Source organism: Squalius cephalus (assembly GCF_949319135.1).
Source record: "Squalius cephalus genome assembly, chromosome: 15".
NCBI classification, from domain to species: Eukaryota; Metazoa; Chordata; class Actinopteri; order Cypriniformes; family Leuciscidae; genus Squalius; species Squalius cephalus.
Window position 1 is genome coordinate 37425336 of NC_137136.1, and position 19225 is coordinate 37444560.

General features: G+C 37.8%; 1 protein-coding gene across 1 annotated transcript in view; it reads left to right on the top strand.

Moving 5' to 3' along the window:
- The first annotated feature begins 17342 nt into the window (after positions 1-17342).
- Positions 17343-19225, top strand: part of LOC307172740 (NACHT, LRR and PYD domains-containing protein 3-like) — a 31881-nt gene continuing 29998 nt past the window's right edge. The window contains exons 1-2 of the mRNA XM_079895320.1: positions 17343-17450; positions 19029-19154. Coding sequence (XP_079751446.1) covers positions 17383-17450; positions 19029-19154 — 194 coding nt within the window. The 5' untranslated portion in view covers positions 17343-17382. The remainder of the gene's footprint in view (positions 17451-19028; positions 19155-19225) is intronic.

A 19225-nucleotide genomic window follows, 5' to 3' on the forward strand; every position in this document is an offset into this window, starting at 1 on the left:
CCTATGCATGTATGTATGGATGAATGTATGTATGTTTGTTTGTTTCTTTAGTTTAGTTATGTTTGTGATTTAGTTTTTTTAGTGTGATTTAGACAATTATGCATCTGGTTTCTGATTCTCTGCTTGCATACAAAGTCCCTTTTACAATCTTGATCTTGTTACATGCTCTAAGCACTGTACATGCTAAGGAATAATTATCTTCCAGTGACCATGAAAGATACACTTTTCTTAGAATAAATGAATAATCAAATAGTTCGTTGGAACTGATTAATTGATTGTAATATTAATTGGCTTACCTCAAAGTTAATCTAATTAACTGACCCAAATATTAATAAATAATCATAATTTGTAATTATGGTTTATTATTAATATTTCCCCTTTGAGCTAATATCGTTACACAGTTGAAACGACTATACGGCCTTAATTTAATGCAGCAAAAATTATTTTACAGTGTAGGCTACTAAGATCTTTTCTATTTTTTTTCTCAGCCTTTTTCTTGGTTGCTTTTATAAACAGACAACCATTTATTTAACAGTGCCTTTTATAAAAGAGACTATAATATAACTAAAAATTACCATTATGTAGAATATTTTTGTACTTCAATTTTATTTGTTCCCATGTTCTAGTGTGGTGACTCTGACATTACAATGAACAAAGTAATTATGCAATAATATATAGGCTAATAAGTGATAAAAACATCTAACATGGCCACTTCTAACGGATTTAAATTGTCTGCTACTTTTTGCCAGCCTTCTCTCCTGGCTTTTGCAGACTTTGAGGTGTTCCCTGGCATTTTGATTAAACATTAAAATTCTGAATAAACTTCGACTATTAGTTCTTGCTCTGCTGAGGAGAAAAACTGAGCCCGCTCTTTGGCCACGCTGAGCAGCCAATAGCAGCGTTGCTGATCAATGTTTCTACTATCGATACATATCCCCTTTTAAACCAGCGCATGAACGCGCAATTATCTCAGATAACTCAATCCAGCTATACTAATCATATCCGGCAAGTGTGTTCGAAGAACCTAATTAGACAGGGCCCGGTTTCCCAAAGCGTTCTTATCTCTAAGTAGTTCTTAACCTATTCCTTAACCTCTCTCTTAACCTTATGGGACGGTTCCCAAAACGTTCGTACGCTAAGTATATCTTTTGTAAGTCACACTTTCGTAAGGTTGGTCTGGACCACTCTTAGCTTTACCTTATCACTGTTGCAGGTCTATATGAATATAATTCTGAAGTTTTAATACACCCAGACAGTATTAAATTAGGCTAATTCAAGTGTTTTCATGCAAAGAATAAAATTGTCATTACACTGATTGTTGTTAGATTTTTAATTATATTATTATACAATATTATTAATTTAATTAAAACGCTCTTTTAAAGGCCAGTGAAAGCATAGGCTACTGTCAGTTAAGTCCTATTCGGACGCTAATATTGTTTCTCATGGGCTCGTCCGGTATTTTAAACATTTACAGGGGCAAGTCGGTGATTTTAGTGCCGTCCGAATCCATAATATCAGTGTTTTTCTCACCCAACCCGCGTAAAAATCCCTGGCCAAATTAGTACCTTCTGTTTTTTGACAAACAGGTCGTGTGGTAATTTAATTGCCGTCTGAATCCACATCTCTGAGTTTACAAGAGATTCAAAATTCACGGTTTAAATCCTTTTTGATCACTGCCGAGCACCATACGCAAGATGTAAACTTTTATTACTGAAATGCTGGAAAGTATTTACAAGAACAATATTTAATCGCAGCTCCACCTCAGCGAACAAAAATGGGAAAGAGAAGAAGGCACGTAAATTTTTGAAAAGGTTATTGTGGCAGCAATATATGTTACAATTTTAAAATATGTAGGCTAGGCTATTATAGGCTATTATAGTTTGGATTATTTTTTATAATATCCAATAATCATAATAAATTGCAATTTCAACTATTTCTGAAGTGCTTCATTTATAAAGATCACCGCTTTCTCACATAAACAGCCCCTGCACGAGAGAATAATTGATTGTCGAGCCATCGATATCAAACAATTCAGCACCATCGCCACGGACAGCGCCGGGTAACGTCGCACGTAAGAAGGTATATCTTAAGCAACTTCCTAAGGTATGGTTCGGGGAACACACTTAGGAACATAAACACCTTTGGTAAGATATATCTTTCGAGCTCTCTTAGCGCGCTAAGAGTGAACGTTATCAGGAAACCGGGCCCAGATCATGATTAGCACGATGATATCATCTTGGATGTGTAATTTGATCTGGGATGTTTTAAGCAACGTACGAAGAACGGGCCCCTGATCTATGGCTTATATCTCCCTCTTGTCTGCAATTTGTGTCAGAATCATCATAGCTATGCCCCATTTTCTGATCATAAATTAATTTCAATCCATTTAGCAGGAACAAAACAACAAAAATGGTAATATACGTGGTTATTTAAAACTAAATAATAATGTATTAAAAGATAATGAGTTTTGTGATTTAGTCAAAAAAACAGCAAAAAGCATATTTGATAATAATGAAGTGAATCACATACAAAAATGGGAATTTTTCAAGTTTAAAGTGAGAGAAATAGCAATTAAACGAAGTAATTTAAAAAATATATAATATAGCCAAAGAAATAAGTATTATGGATAAATTAAATGTTTTAATGACTAAGGATAATCTTTCAGAGGAAGAAGAAACAATAATGAAAAAATTAAAAGAGGAAATAGATCATATGTATATTGAAATGGCTAAAGGGGCATTTGTAAGGTCTCGAGCAAAATGGCTGGAACAAGGGGAAAGAAATGCGAGTTATTTCTTTGCTTTACAGAAACAAAATCGTAAGAGAAATAATTGAACTACTCTTAAAATTGATAATAACATCACCTCTAATTCTTTAGACATTTCAAGATCTGTTGGTACATTTTATAGCAATATATATGTCTAATATTCAATTAAATGATTGTGATAGATTTGTTGAATCAGTTAAAGCATTTACACCAACTATATCTGAACAATTGGGTTGTGAACGTCCCATTACTAAAGTGGAAATCTCAGAGGCTGTTAGCTCAATGGAAAAAAGGCAAATCGCCGGGTAATGATGGGCTTTCAGTCGAATTTTATTTGCATTTTTGGGAAATTATTGAAAATCCTCTATTTGATTTATTTAAATAATGCACTTTAAAAAAGGAAATGTCCACGAGAATGAAGCAAGGTTTAATATGTCTTCTCCCTAAGCCTGATAAAGATCATTTAATGATAGACAATTGGAGACCTATTACACTCTTAAATATTGACTACACAATTGTATCATTAATTTTTGCTAAACGGCTAGAAAGAGGTCTTCATGAGATAATCAGTGAAACACAAACAGGTTTATGTCTAACCGTCACATTAGCTCAATATAAGACTTGTTTTCGACCTGCTGGACTATTCTGATTACATCAATACTGATGCACTGATGCTATTTCTTGACTTTTATAAAGCATTTGATATGGTAGAACATTATTTTTTACTTAAAGCACTTCAGATTTTTGATTTCGGACAAAATGTTATATCTACAGTTGAAATGCTTTTTCGTGTTGTGCTGTGTTTAGCTTGTTTTCATTGGACTTGGTCTCCCTGTCATCAGCCAAGTGTCGTCTTCAGTCATTATCAGTTCATCCGTATCACCTGTGTCTAGTTCATCATCATCTGTTCCACCTGTGTTTCTGTCATCAGTGTTCATCAGTGTTAGTGTTTCAGTTCCTTCAGTTCAGTCAGTCTTTGTCTGTTCTTAGTCTTGTTTAGTGTGTGTGTACAGCCTGTCTGTGCCTGTTTGGAAATATATAAAGTAAAAGTTTGTATTGTAGCCTTTTGCCTGTTCGCTTCTTCAACCTTCACCACACCGTGACAATTACAAGATTGCTGCTAAAACTATCCCAGTTTGATCAACAAGCTCTTCTGGCCTGGAAGCGATGTCATTCTCACAACTTTTCTCCACACAAGTCCATCTTATGGAATAATGAATGCATCACTAAAGGGAACAAGTCACTCTATTTGCAGAAATGGATCGATAGAGATATTATCTTTATAAAAGACCTTTTTGATTGTAATAACCAATTACTTAACTATAAATCCTTTCTCAGAGAGAAGGCATTCCCAATAACGTTCAAAGAATATAACTCAGTTTTCAAATCTAGACCTCATGGCATATTAGAACTAATGAAAAGTTATAAAAAACTAAATGAAGTTCCTGGTTTTAATTTTACTCTTTATATAAACGGTATGGATATTATGAGCAGCAATTGTACTAATATGCATATCAGAAAATGCTTTCTAAATGTAAAGAAAATAACAACTCGTGGGAAATTTTTCTGGAATTCTCATTTGACTGAGATTAACCCTCTGGGGTCTGAGCTGTTTTCTGGGCCCTGGAGGTGTTCTGACATGCTCTGACATTTATGCTTATTTCTGTTACTTGTGACATTGTCATGGCTAAAGTCTGATTACACTGTATTCAGCACAAACTCTGCTACAATAATATATCAGCAGCATGTGTGTAAAAGTTTGTAGTTTTGAGATAATGACATTTATGCGTGGTTTGTGAAAATACAAAAAAAAATTCTCACTGAAATAAGGCCATGAAACCCAAACTGATTATTTCTTCACAAGACTTTTGAAAATTATATCACGTAGCCTAGAATATTTGCTCCAAAACTATGTGAAAATCACCCTCATTCTGATAAGACAATATATTGATTTAAAATTTGTACGACGTGTTTTGTGTGAGAAGCTTTTCACACCTGAGAAAGACAAAGACCCTTCCTAATTGCCCTATTAGGAGCTATCAGGCCCTTATCATTCTGAGCAACCTTGCACAAAGAATGAGGAGATTTAAAAAAGAATGGCTTTTTGATTGTTTGGATTTATATACAACACAACATAATCCAAAGATACAAAACAAATGACAAAAAAGCACTTATTGAAAACAATGATCCAAAGACAGAGACCTTTGTGCCATTCCTAAAAACATTGTACATACCTTTCATTTCCAAGGTGTTTGATTTCCACTTTACCATGTTCATGTACAGAGACTCATGTGAATGTTGAAGTCAGCAGGACTCAGTGGCATCTGGGCCCTGAAAGAAAAAAAAAAGTGAACATACTGATATCAAGAGAAAGGCCTGCACGATTTTGGGAATACATTTTAGATTTTTCTGGTTAAAATTGCTTTTTAAAATTCACAGAATACACACACACACACACACAAATGTTTCCAACAATATATAATATAATGAACACCAGGTTTGTTGTGCCTTGTAGGCATAGACTATGCGCAGTGCTGCATAAAATAATAATAACAATAACCTATAGCAGCCTATAAATCTTCCAAAAGATTTCAGTAACAACTAAGCTAGAGAAAAATATATTGATTATCATATGTTACTTCAAATGTTTCCATTCGTTATGATGATATGAAATGAGATAATAGTAAAAACATGAAGCCGTTTGGTGCGTTTTGCTTTTCAAATGCGATCGCGTTTCAAAATATGATACATTCAAACGCGATCGCGATCCAAAATATGAAACATTACGGTTACCATATACATATCTACGTTTGAGCAGATATCCACAAACACAGTAACAGTAAACACGGGTCTAAATATTATAATATTCACCATATATCTAGCAACAGTTCAACTGCAATGTGAAATTTATGCAACAATAAGAATTTCTTACCTTACATCTTTCTTGTCTTCAAATCGCGTTCTTCTTCTTCTGAGGTAAATCCAATGTAAGCTCACGGCACGTGTCTTCCAAACTCAACGAAAAGCAGAGACTTGTGAAGTTTTTTCGTGCTTTGTTTTTGAGGTAACGAGCGCGTTCGTGTTCCATGTGGAGATTTGCATGTGAATCTCTTTTGCGCGCGTGGGCGTGGTGAAATAAAAAATAATGAGGAAGCGTTTGAGAAGCTGGACATCTTGTTGGTTTTATACAAATTACTTAAACAGAGAATATTTGTTTTCAATTTGAATCCGATCATTTAAAAGTACACACTTAAATGTTTATAAAGGTATATGGCTCATAAATGTGTGACAAGTATTCGCTGAGTTTGGTTTCAGTTTATAGACGTGCTCAAGAAAAAAAAGTTCACCGCGACGGGGAGGCAGAAAGCACACCCTGTTTATTTTCTTTATTTGACAAAAGCACAATGTTTTGATTTGATTGTAAGTGGACACATACAAAAGTAGAAATATCACAGATTCTTTTTTTATATTTCTTTTTTCTGTATGACCATAAATGATGGAGTAATTTAAGTTTATTGTGCTACAATGTGACGAAAATCCAGCAAAACGCGCGGGCGCGTTTGTCGACCCCAGAGGGTTAATTGGCAGGGGGCGTGGCTTGTTTCTTTTAGATTTTGTATCACAAACAAAGTTAGGGAATTACATTTGAAAATATTGCATAATATATATCCCACAAACTTGTTTATCTCAAAATTCACGCCTGTTGATAATTTTTGTAGTTTTTGTAAGTCAGAACAAGAATCGTTAACTCATCTCTTTTATGGTTGTTCATTTTGTATTATATTCTGGAAAAGTGTTGAAAATTATGTGGCATCCAAAACAAAACATACAATAACAATTTAAGGGAAACAGATTGTAAAGATAGAAATGTATGTAATATTGTAAATCTCTTTATTTTACTAGGTAAGTTCCATATTCATAAAGCAAAATTTTCCAAGTCAAAACTATGTTTTAAATTATTCCAAATTGAAACTGACATATATTTCGAGTCTCTTAAATTGGTAAAAAATAAGAAAGCTATGTTAATAACTGATATATACTCAAAACTTTTAAATAAAAAAGGGGGGAAAATCCTTTTATCCTTATAATTAATGAAGTTTGTAAGTCTGTTTTTTATTTTATTTTTATTATTATTATTATTATTATTATTTATTTATTTATTTATTTTATTAATCTCATTCCTGTTATTTGTATTTTGCTACTTGTAATTATTTGATGTATAATTTTTGTTTATGGACTGTGATGACTGAATGTTTGTAAAGTGATTTCTAAAAATAAAAAAATAAAATAAATTTAAAGCTGCAAGCAGCATTTATCGGGGTTCAAGCATTTAAGGCCTTTAAGCAGATAAGGCAATTTACTAATGAAATATGTGGTTTTTAAAGCTTTTTAACAGTTATAGTGCCACCTATGGTCTGATCTCCATAAAATGTTGCGTGCTTGTTCAGAATGTTATGTCACATATGCTCAGCAATTTAAATGAAGTTCTGAGTTTTCGTTAAGGATTTGTAGGCTTTTGAGTGTTTTTTGCCACACCCATTTAAAAAATTATCCTGTTATAGCTACCCAAAGGGTAAAGTTCAACTTTTCTGACAATTATTGATCTAGAGAGTCCAGAGAATTGTACTTCACTAGTTTGGTTCCGATCGGGCGAAAAACCAGGGACTAGTTCGCAAAAGTAGATTGTGGACAAAATTTGACATAGCAGAAAATTGGAGATACACATTTTGTCCGCCTTGAGCCAGGGGTCACTGTGGTGTAAGACACTTGAGTCTAGGACAAACGGTCTAAGAGTTATGAGCGATTTTGTACTTTTGGTTGCTGTAGTGCCACCTATGGGCCAATCGGGGTCATACTCTGATAGGTTGTCCCCAAATTGAGGCCTCCCATCTGGCCAGGTTTCAAGTCTCTAGTCCTTACGGTTTGGCCTGCACGATCAGTTTTACAAATCCTTACAATTACAAAAGGGTTTCAGTATTTCATGCTTGAACCCCTAATAAACATCTTCTGACTGAAGGAGTAGATGGGAACCTCAAAGCGGTTTATTCGGATCACATGCGCTAATCGCTGTGGTCGGAATCTCCACCTCATTCACCGCAGAGACACGAAGCTTTTCCAAAAATGATTCACTGTTTGGAAACACAACAGGCTGGCGACATCTGCTGGTCACACTGGTGTATAACTGCAGCGGAAACTCAACACAAACACACCTTTACATTTGTTGCAAATGTTTTCAGTGTAGGCTGATCTTTTAAATGTAATCTAGAACCTGTAAAATGTGTGTTCTTGTATTAATGTGTAGTGCATGTTTTGTGTGTTATTAGACTGGGCTTGGGAGACTTGATCAATCAGAAGTTAAATATCATTCTCATTTTTGTGTTATACACAATAATAATCTTGCACTACAAAAACTGACCCGAGATCAGGTAAATATTAACGCCATTTGGCGGTGAACCGTTAGGATTGTGAAATGTTTGGCAACAGTGTGACGTAGCGCAGGCGCGCAGCCCCGAGGGCTGGAATCACGTGACTTTGCGAGTTTAGGCTCGTTTGAGATTCATGCAGTGAGATGAGAAGTGAGGATTAACTGTGCAGCAACAATAACTGTGGTCAATAAAACAAAGTGCATTTCAATTATGATTAATGTGATAATTATGATTAATGAGACAGTAACAAATCATTTAAAAGTCTGAACATTTCTGTTAATTTCTCATCTATCTCGTCGCCATAAAGCGTTGTTACGGGTTTGACTGACAGACTGGCATTCTGACACTTCTTGCTCGCTCACTATTAGTCACTATTCACTCTTGTTATGTAATTATTCTGCTTACTGTAAAAAAACACTAGTTTATGTCAGTAGTTCCATAACTGTGACCCGTCTGTTTACAGAAGAGATGTAGAGGGACATATGGCTCTCTCAGTGACTGATAGTGTGTCCATTCAATTAAAAAAACACATTTAAAAATATTGAATTGATGCCGTTTGTCACGTATAATACAAGTAATGGTGATGTGGCACAAGTTAACCAGCTCAAGTTTCATTGGACAGTGTGAAGTGGATTGCTAATTTCCCAGTGTAATGATTTTCATTTTTTTACACACACACACACACACACACACACACACACACACACACACACACACACACACACACACAAATACACACACACACACACACACACACACATTTGATTTCTTTATTTGAATCCGCCAATCTAATTTCTTACAGAAAGGATTCAGATATTCTCAGAGATAACACAGCTTTGACATTCAAGGGTACATAAAGCATCGCTTCGCTAACCCTAACCCAGCAAGGCTGCCTATCACAGCTGATGTGGAGCAGAGTTTTGCAGCTGTTTAGACTTTCCTTTTAGTAGCCCTGCCAGTCTTAGTCCACTAACAGTCAGTTTGTGGACATGTCCCAGTCTGCCAAATATCAATGCCACTAACTTACATGCACAGCCTAGGTCACTGATCTTTGCAAGGAGGGTAAAAAGGCAGCAAAAAAGGTTGTGTCCATATACAGATCATAAACACAACCTATTTCAAGGACTAGCACCTCCTTTCTATCTGTATCCACGAGCACAACGTCAGGGGTGTTAGGGATGTTACAGAACACATCATCAAAGCTGTTGAACCAGTCTGGTATTACTCGTGAGTGTTTATTCATAGGCATATTTTTTTTTAACTGGCAATGAGATCTACAATACGGTCATGGCGTGCTGTGTACATATTACAGCCCTTTACAATATGAGCAACTGATTCAAGGTGATCAGAGTTAGAATGCATTATACAGTGTGGATAGTGATTTTCAGGGTACCATAATGCTAGGTTGTATCTGGTTGGTAACACCTGTAGTCTGGCCTTGACAGTGAAGCAGAGAATATCCTCCCCTATTGCAGCATTTCTGTACATAGAATGAGAGGTAGAGTGGTCAGCAAAGTCAAGACATGCAAACTTTCCCTGTGTTGTTTGTTTGCTGTTGTGCTCTGTAGTGTGTGTTGTGTCTCATTGTGACAGACTGCGATCTCCACAGTAACAGATGGGTCTGTGACCACTGCGTCAGATACCTCTGGTGCAGTGTGTGAGTTGCTTTGTGTCCACTGTAATTTAACTGCCAGACTATTGCACAGGTCGTTTAGGTCCGACCAGTCTGGGCGAACTCCGAAACCTGCGGCTTGTGTGTCCAGTTTACTGTTGCTTTTCCTCCTGAAGCCTAGGAAGCTGTCTTGGTTGCCTGTGGCCAAAGGGATCTTTCTCTTCCTGAGGTCCAATACGAGGGAAGCTCTGGCTAGCTCTCTTACTGCAGCATTGTCGTTGTTTACCACAGATGACTTGCAAAAATGATCCCCTATACACATCTGTTATGATGTCAACAAAGGGCTGAGGTAGATGGATCTCCTCTAATGCGTTATGCAACAATTTGTGAGATAATGTCCCAAAGGCATCTCCGAAGTCCAGGAATACGGTATAGAGTTTACATGATTCATGTTTGAAATCATCAATTCCAGTTTTCAGGCAAAACACATGTTCGTTCATACCCTGTCTGTCTATATAGGCTTTCTGTTTGGGTGAGAGGATGCCTGCATCCACAAGCCATGGGAGGATTCAGGCAAGCAGGCATTTCATAAACACCTTGTAAACAGTGGGGAGGAGAGCTATGTCTCTCCATGTAGATGGATCACTTGGGATATTGTCCTTCTTTGGAATTCTATGGACAAGGGCCCTCTTCCATGAATCTGGTACTTTCCCATTAATCAAACAGGTGTTAAATATACAGGTGAGTATATGGGTGGACCAGGGTTTTGTGGCTTTCAGGGTCTCATATTTTACCCCATCATATCCACAGGCTTTGTTATTTGGCAGGTGGGACACAACTTTTGTCTACTTTGTCAAGAGTGAGTGGATGGGTAATGGACTAGAGCAGTTGTCTCTATGTTGGTGGACCAAGGGGGCGTGGCCAATGTATGAGACGGGAGTGATTGGCATTTGGCCATGTAATACTTATGCACAATACTGGTGTCATTAATAATAGGTGGAGGGGAAGGAAATGTGCTATTATTGAGAATGATCTCAATAGCTTTGGACCTGCGGTGCTGCCATACTGTAGGTGTGATCGTTTTTCTCTGCTTACTGTCCTTGGCTGTTTGTGGCGTTCCTCAGTTCCCCTTCTGCTGAACGATGGCTGGATGACGTCTCTCACGAAGATCAGCTGTTTCTCAATCCAGGAAGTAATGGAGACTGATGTTAATTCTGCTGGATTTTTATTGCTCAAGGGGAACTTTTTTAGGATGCGTGACACGTATTTCAGGAGTGGCAATTCAAACTCTTTCCCATTAGTATGCCTCATTCGAAATTTTCCGTTTTGGAAGAATACTCAGAAAAGGATGGATGCGACTTTACTCCATTTACTACACACACACACACACACACACACACACACACACACACACACACACACACACACACACACACACTCTCTCCCTCTCTCTCTCTCTCTCTCTCTCTCTCTCTCTCTCGCTCTCTCTCTCTCTCACACACACACACACACACACACACACACACACTCTCACTCTCTTTCTCTCTCTCTCTCTCTCTCTCTCTCTCTCTCTCTCACACACACACACACAGTGGGTTAGTTCAGCTCAGCCTCGACGACAACACCCAGATGAAAGTCCATCATTCCTGAAGCAGCTCGAACACACACACACACACACACACACACACACACACACACACACAGTGTAAAGGTTAGTTCAGCTCAGCCTCGAAGACAACAACCAGATTAAAGTCCATCATTCCTGAATCAGCTCAAACACACACAGAAGATTCTAGAGCAGCTCGTGTGTTTCTCAGGAAAATCACCGGGGCTTATATGAGCTGTGAGGCCCGAGCCACGACCTGGTGAGTTTGAGTGCTTCTCAATTCTTATTTTACAGCAGTGACGGCTGTATTGTTTTTTTTTTTTTTTTTTTTTTTTTTAAATCTGTATTATGAATCTTTAAGGCCAAAAATTTTGAGAAAGCATTTCAATTCAATTTGTTGAGGTAAATTTACATTTACATTTACATTTAGTCATTTAGCAGACGCTTTTGTCCAAAGTGACTTACAAATTAGGACTAAATTAAGCAAGTCATCATGAAGAGGCAAGAAACAACGCAAGAAGTGCTCAAAATACGAAGTTCAGGCATTGTTCAGAGTAGCATAAGCCCGATAAGCGAAGGTTTAAAGGAAAAAGGATTTATTTATTTATTTTTAGGTTAAAGTCTCACGGAAAAGATGGGTTTTCAGCTGTCTTTTGAATGTTGCCACTGATTCTGCATTTTGGATGAGGCTGGGGAGAGCATTCCTCCAGCAGGGAACTGTGAATAAGAATGTTCTGGAAAGTGATTTTGTGGCTCTCTGTGATGGAACTATGAGACGTCGCTCGTTGACCGATCGTAGGCTTCTGGTAGACGTCGCTCGTTGACTGATCGTAGGCTTCTGGTAGACGTCGCTCGTTGACTGATCGTAGGCTTCTGGTAGGGATGTAGACTCGTAGGAGTGAGTGAAAGTAGGAGGGCGCTGAGCCTGTGATAGATCTGTAAGAAGCGTCAATGCCTTGAACTTGATGCGAGCAGCGAGAGGTAGCCAGTGCAGAGAGATGAACAGAGGAGTGACGTGTTGAAGACGAGACGAGCTGCAGCGTTCTGGATCATCTGTAGAGGTTTAGTTGCACATGATGGAAGTCCAGCCAGAAGAGCAGTGCAGTGATCAAGCCTAGAGATGACCAGGGCCTGGACGAGATGTTGTGTTGCATGCTCAGTTAGGAAAGGCCTGATCTTCCTGATGTTGTGCAGTGCAAACCTGCATGATCGGGCTGTCGTTGAAATGTGATCTGTGAAGGTCAGCTGGTCATCAAATGTTACTCCAAGATTTCTGACCGACCTTGATGGGGTGATTGATGATGAATCTAGCTGCAGTGCCGCTGCTAGCCATTTTGGTGCCCTAAGCATAATTCCTTTATGATGCCCCCCACCCCGACCCCGAGAAAAAAAAACGTTTGTTTTTGCCAGTTTAACTTTTTATTACCAAACATATAACTCAATAACACAATAGCAGCATCACAGTATAAAACTTAAGAACACTAAAAAGAGAAAGTAAAATCTTCACAGCTTTGCTGACTTTGTAAACATATGTAGAATAGCCAACACACACTACACATTTGAAAGTGCTAACTTTTCTTCAGTAAACAGAATAGCAAAATTAAAAACAATATCAAAATAATCCAGACATGTTTTTCCCAAATTCAATGTCACTTTGAATAAATTACATTTATTAGACAAAATATTCAAACAAAGAATCTCATACCAGAAAACAAATTATAAAAATTTAAAACTGAAAGCATGGCAGCCAAGGAGTTCTCCCCCTTTATTCCTTATTTATCAACTATTTGATAAATCTAATCTAATCTAATATATACAAGCATAATAGAATGAGGTGCAATAATGCACACAATTAAACAGTATTGTTTGCTTTATATCATTAATAATGACATTTTATATATTTTATATATTTAACAGGAATTGTTAGCCTACCATGTGCACTGCACTGACTGCTAATGTTAACTGTTACTGAGAAAGTATTAACCACCGTCACGTCAAAATAAACCATAAATTACTGCTCAATATCTAAAGAAAGATAGTAAAGAAAGTAACAGCTAGCTGGCGTCAGTTATTTGTAAAATAGGTAATGTTTAACAGTAAAATCGCAATTTAGCTTGCACCGAAGTTACAAGTTATAATAACATAGTTTGCTAACATTAACGTCAGCATGTTCGAGATTAGCAGCAGCAGCACATGCAGCACATTTCCCGTATTTAAGAATGATTAAACATGGACTTACCTGCAAGTGATGCACGGGCATCATCTCGCAGTTTCTTCTTCTTTCTTTTCTCAGATCCTAACTCCTGCTGTCTTTTAGGGGCCATTTCCAAAAAAGTTGCCTACTGTCTGTCTGTCAAACTTCGTCCGCGCGAACGCGAACGCATCCTTCGCAAAGGCGCCTGCGCGAACAACCGGCACGGACCATCCAACGCGGGGGGCGGTACTTTCTAGACTAGAGCAATTAAATTATCTTGTTCCCCCTTTTTTGTTACATATACATGGCTAAAATGTGCCTAATAATATTTCTATAGGCTAATGAAATAATATCGGCATTATAATTTTTTTTTTCATTAGGCTATTTTTGGTGCCCCCTCAGCACTTGGTGCCCTACGCACAGCGAGTGATGCGCGTGGTGGGAGCGGCGGCGCTGTCTAGCTGGATAGTGAGGTCGTGCTGTAGAGACAGATTGGCAGGGAGGACGAGAAGCTCAGTCTTTGCCAGGTTGAGCTGCAGGTGATGCCCCTTCATCCATGCCGAGATGTCCGCCAGACAGCTTGATATCCGTGCAGCTACTGTGGGATCATCTGATTGAAATAAGAGGAACAGCTGTGTGTCATCAGCATAGCAGTGGTAGGAGAAACCATGTGCCTGTATGATGTGTCCCAGTGATGTGGTGTAGACGGAGAAGAGGTGGGGTCCCAGCACTGAACCCTGAGGAACCCCTGTGGTCAGCTGATGAGCTTTGGATACCTCGCCTCTCCATGCGACCCTGAAGGACCTACCTGTGAGATAGGACTCAAACCAGTGGAGGGAAGTTCCTGTGATGCCCAGTGATGAGAGGGTGGACATAAGGATCTGATGATTCACAGTGTCAAAGGCAGCAGATCCAGGAGAATGAGAACTGAGGATTTGGAAGCAGCTTTTGCGATCCGTAGGGCTTCTGTGACCGACAGTAATGCAGTCTCAGTTGAATGCCCTTTCTTGAAGCCGGATTGGTTGACATCCAGCTGGTTGTTCAGAGACAAGAAGGATGTTACTTGGTTAAATTTGTAGAGAAAGACTAGATTCAAATATGCATACCTATAGACAAAAAATTACCTTATTAATGTTGCACATTTGTAGATCGCTTTGAAAAAATCATCTGCTAAATGACTAAATGTAATTATAAACATGATTGGATGATGTCAAACTTATTTCAGACGTGATCAAACAAAGTCCTCTTTATGATTTATTATCAGGAACTCTGCGTTCTGCAGAAAGATAAATGAAAGACAAAACTGAACAAATGAAGTCAAGGATGAACAAATAAAAAGAACGAACGAGTGAAAGACAACAAAAGAATAACAAAACAGAAATAATGGAAAACAAACTGATGAACAAACAAAAGAAGTTAAAGAAAGTATAAATTAACAAACTAAATAGAAGAGAGAGAAAAAAGAAAGTAACAAAGATAAAAACAATCTGAAAAGACGCGGATGCTTTGTTTGCAAAAAAAGAAAAAAAAAACATAACTTACCAACTAAATATTAATCTCCAACACGAGTTCAACAACGTGTCGTGGTGCTCTCGTGAACACGCGTCTCTATCACAATGTCTGGGTAATGTCCCCTGGGTAGCCACTAGAGGTCCTCTTCCCCCACAGGTGTCAGTCACTATTGGACTACAATCCCCATCACCCTTGTCGGACTCATTATTCATTATCACACTGAGCTGTTCCCACTCACCTTGTTAGTGTCTGTCTATTTATACCCTGTCTGTTTAATCACTTGTTCTGGAATCCTTGTATTTTGTCACCCGCTTCCCAGAGTCTGTCTTGGCTTGGTTAAGTGTTTATTTCTTGTTTTTGGACTGCTTACATGGATCTTGACCTTTTGCCTGTTCCTGGATTTATGATTACGGATTACCCAATAAAACTGCACTTGGACTATCACCCTTTTGTGTACGTGTCGTGACAATCTCTCTCTCTCTCTCTCTCTCTCTCTCTCTCTCCATTTTAAGCAGAAAAATATACGAAATACGACACGAAAAAAACAGAGCAAGTGTTTATGAACGTTTAAGAAGGAATTTACGTGTAGTTTTATGATGTTAAAGCTGGAGGATTTGAGATCCTGTATCTTGTAAAAGTTTGATCAAGGTGAGTGTTCATGTGTGACTTTCTTATATTAATATGAATCTCTGGAGGACATTTTACGTGATTCATATTAAACCCTAAAAAAAAGGGTTTCTTTCACTTCAATGTTTCCTTTGTGTTACTTGATGTTTGTGATTCTTAGGCCAATTCACACAAACGCCAACAAACACGTCTTTTTTTTTTATCGGATCAGTGTGTGTCGATGTGTGTCGGGGTTTGTTTTCTTTTTCACCCGAACATGTTCAATCAGTGTTTCTCGGTGTCAGTTATTTTTCAGAAAATTCTAAATCTAACGGCCGACTTGTGTGTGTGAAAAGGCCAATGGGCTTGAGTTAAAGGGTTAGTTCACCCAAAAATGAAAATTATGTCATTAACGTTCCAAGCCCGTAAGACCTCCGTTCATCTTCGGAACACAGTTTAAGATATTTTAGATTTAGTCCGTGAGCTTTCTGTCCCTCCATTGAAAATGTATGTACGGTATACTGTCCATGTCCATAAAGGCAATAAAGACATCATCAAAGTAGTCCATGTGACATTGTATTCTCTTCCGGGTCTGTTGTCAATCCGCGTTCACGACTCCGCAGTGACGCTGCTGACGTAAGACGCTGAAACTGCAAAAAAGCACTGACGAAAAAAATGCTGTTTCGAAATCCTTAGACATGTTTGCGAAGATTGTTTTGTTTACAGCGTGCGTCTCCCTCAGACTGTAAATGAAGCTCGGGTGCACCAGATAACGCGTCAGCAGCGTCTTATGTCAGCAGCGTCACTGCGGAGTCGTGAACGCGGATTGACAAGAGACACGGAAGAGAATACAATGCTGAATAAAGTAATAGTTTTTGTTATTTTTGGACCAAAATGTATTTTCGATGCTTCAAAAAATTCTAACTAACCCACTGATGTCACATGGACTACTTTGATGATGTCTTTATTGCCTTTATGGACATGGACAGTATACCGTACATACATTTTCAATGGAGGGACAGAAAGCTCTCGGACTAAATCTAAAATATCTTAAACTGTGTTCCGAAGATGAACGGATGTCTTACGGGCTTGGAACGAAATGAGGGTGAATCATTAATGACATAATTTTCATTTTTGGGTGAACTAACCCTTTAATGCAGTCACATGATCCTTTTCTCCCACACTCCAGATATGTTCAGCTAAATTATGAAGGTTGTTTAATTTAATCACTTAATTTAGTGTCTGGATGTTTCTTCATTCAGAGTCAGTGGAGGAGATCAGATTCTCCTGCAGCTTCATCATGGCTGATTCACAAGGATCCAGAGATGGAGATTGTTCTCCAGGATGCAGGTACTTTCAACATTACATCACAGAAAAAGTTGTAAAATGTTACATTACCCCCTCCCCCCTACACGAACACACACACACACACACACACACACAGATCAAAGAAAGCTTACAGAAAAAAGATGATTTTGTTGCCTTTTTTTGTTTTGAAACTAACATGAAATATTAATTAAAAAGATAACTGTTTCCTCAAAGTACTTTTTGATGCAGGATGAATGTAATCACAGTAATCTAAAGGATTAAACTGAATCTGTTCTCTGTTCCAGTCCAGTCCAGCAGAAGAGCTCAAACCCAGAGTCCAGCTGTGTGTCTATGAAGAGTAACTTCTCTATGAATCAGCCAATAACGTTTAAGAGTGGAGACAAACGGCCTCATCTCAGGTATATCATTTCTATAAAAGATGTTCTTATAGTATGACACTTTTGAATTAGAATCATCATTTTTCTCAGTCAGTCAGTCAGTCAGTCAGTCTAATACTAGCAATGACATCAAGTAAATGTAAGATGAGATTTTTTCCACCTTTATATAATGGAGTAGGTGTAAAACTGAGTGGATTTTTTAACTGCTGGTTCAGGGCCTGTTTTTATCAAGCTTCTGAAAGTGTCATTTTAGTCTTAAAGGGTTTGTTCACCCAAAAATGAAAATTCTGTCATTAATTACTCACCCTCATGTCATGTTCCAAACCCGTAAGACTTTTGTTCATCTTCAGAACACAAATGAAGATATTTTTGATGAAACCTGAGAGCTTTCTGTCCCTCCACTGACTGCAACGTCATTGCAACTATCAAGGCCCAGAAAGGTGGTAAAGACATAGTTAAAATAGTTCATGTAACTACAGTGGTTCAATCTTAATACGTCAGAACGTAGGCTCACTATTGGCCGACGCTGGTCATGTGTGTGATCAGCTGAAATCTCATATCTGTTGCTTTCGGTGACGTGCCCTCCATTAAATCTGCATATAGCGCGGGAATTGAAGATTTAAATCCGTTTCGCAAAAACACATTTATGTGAGCAAGTGTAAATGGAATCGTTTAGATAAATCAGATAGCGATCCGATCTGAGAAAATGCATGAAGTGGCCAGGTGTAAACAGCCCCTAAGACATGGTGGAAAACGTGTTTATCTTTCATTTCCAATGTTTATACCACAATGTATTCTCTTGAAAATTATTTACTGAATGATTATTAGTGTTGAATGTAAACTCCTCTTAGGAATTTCACCATTCAATGGGAATTTATCTGAGAATATTCTTAAATAAGGAAATCTATTCAGTGATTGGTCCATGCCTATGTCATCATCCAAAATCCCGTTTGTGGCACATCAAAGTGTTGTGAATCATCTCTAAGACTGACACTTAAGATTTAGTCCTACACTTCACTTAAATTACGACTAAGATGCTTGATAACTAACTTCTAAGCGCAGCTTTGAGCCAAGAGTTGTTTTACTCTTAAGTCCATTCTTAGCAGTGTTCTTGTGAGTAATTCTCAGAGGCTTGATAAATACGGGTTCAGATTTGTTGAAAGCTTCACAGTGTCTGGTCAGAACAGTGATGTTTCACAGTAAGAGCACCGTTACTAGAGTACTGTAAGGTGGTTTATCTTTAATGGTCAGCTAAACATTGGTCTCTTTAGTCAGTTGAGCCTTCGTCCTCCATTGTGCCTTTGAGAAGAGTCATGTGATCATGATTGATGTTCATCTGAGTTTAATTATTCTATAATTCCATATTTGATTTCAATTTGTTTTGCTTTGAATTCCTAATTCCTAATATTACCGGTTTTCTCAGTTGCTTTGGTACAGTTGTTGAATCATGCTTAACATTTGCAAACCAGTGAGTTAATTTCTCAAAATAATTGTAATCAAAGTTCGAAACATAGCGCAAAACAGTTACAGACATTAAAGCAAAAGAACACAACATTTCTGTGGTCTTTTATAAGTCTGTATTCTTTATATTTTATTTAGTTTAAAACCCAGTTCAGTCCAGCAGAAGAGCTCAAACCCAGAGTCCAGCTGTGTGTCTATGAAGAGTAACTTCTCAATGGAGGAGCCAATAATGTTTAAGAGTGGAGACAAATGGCCTGATCTCAGGTATATAATTTCTATAAAAGTTATGCTTATTGTATTTGAATTGAATTGTATTTTTATGAAATTGATATTAA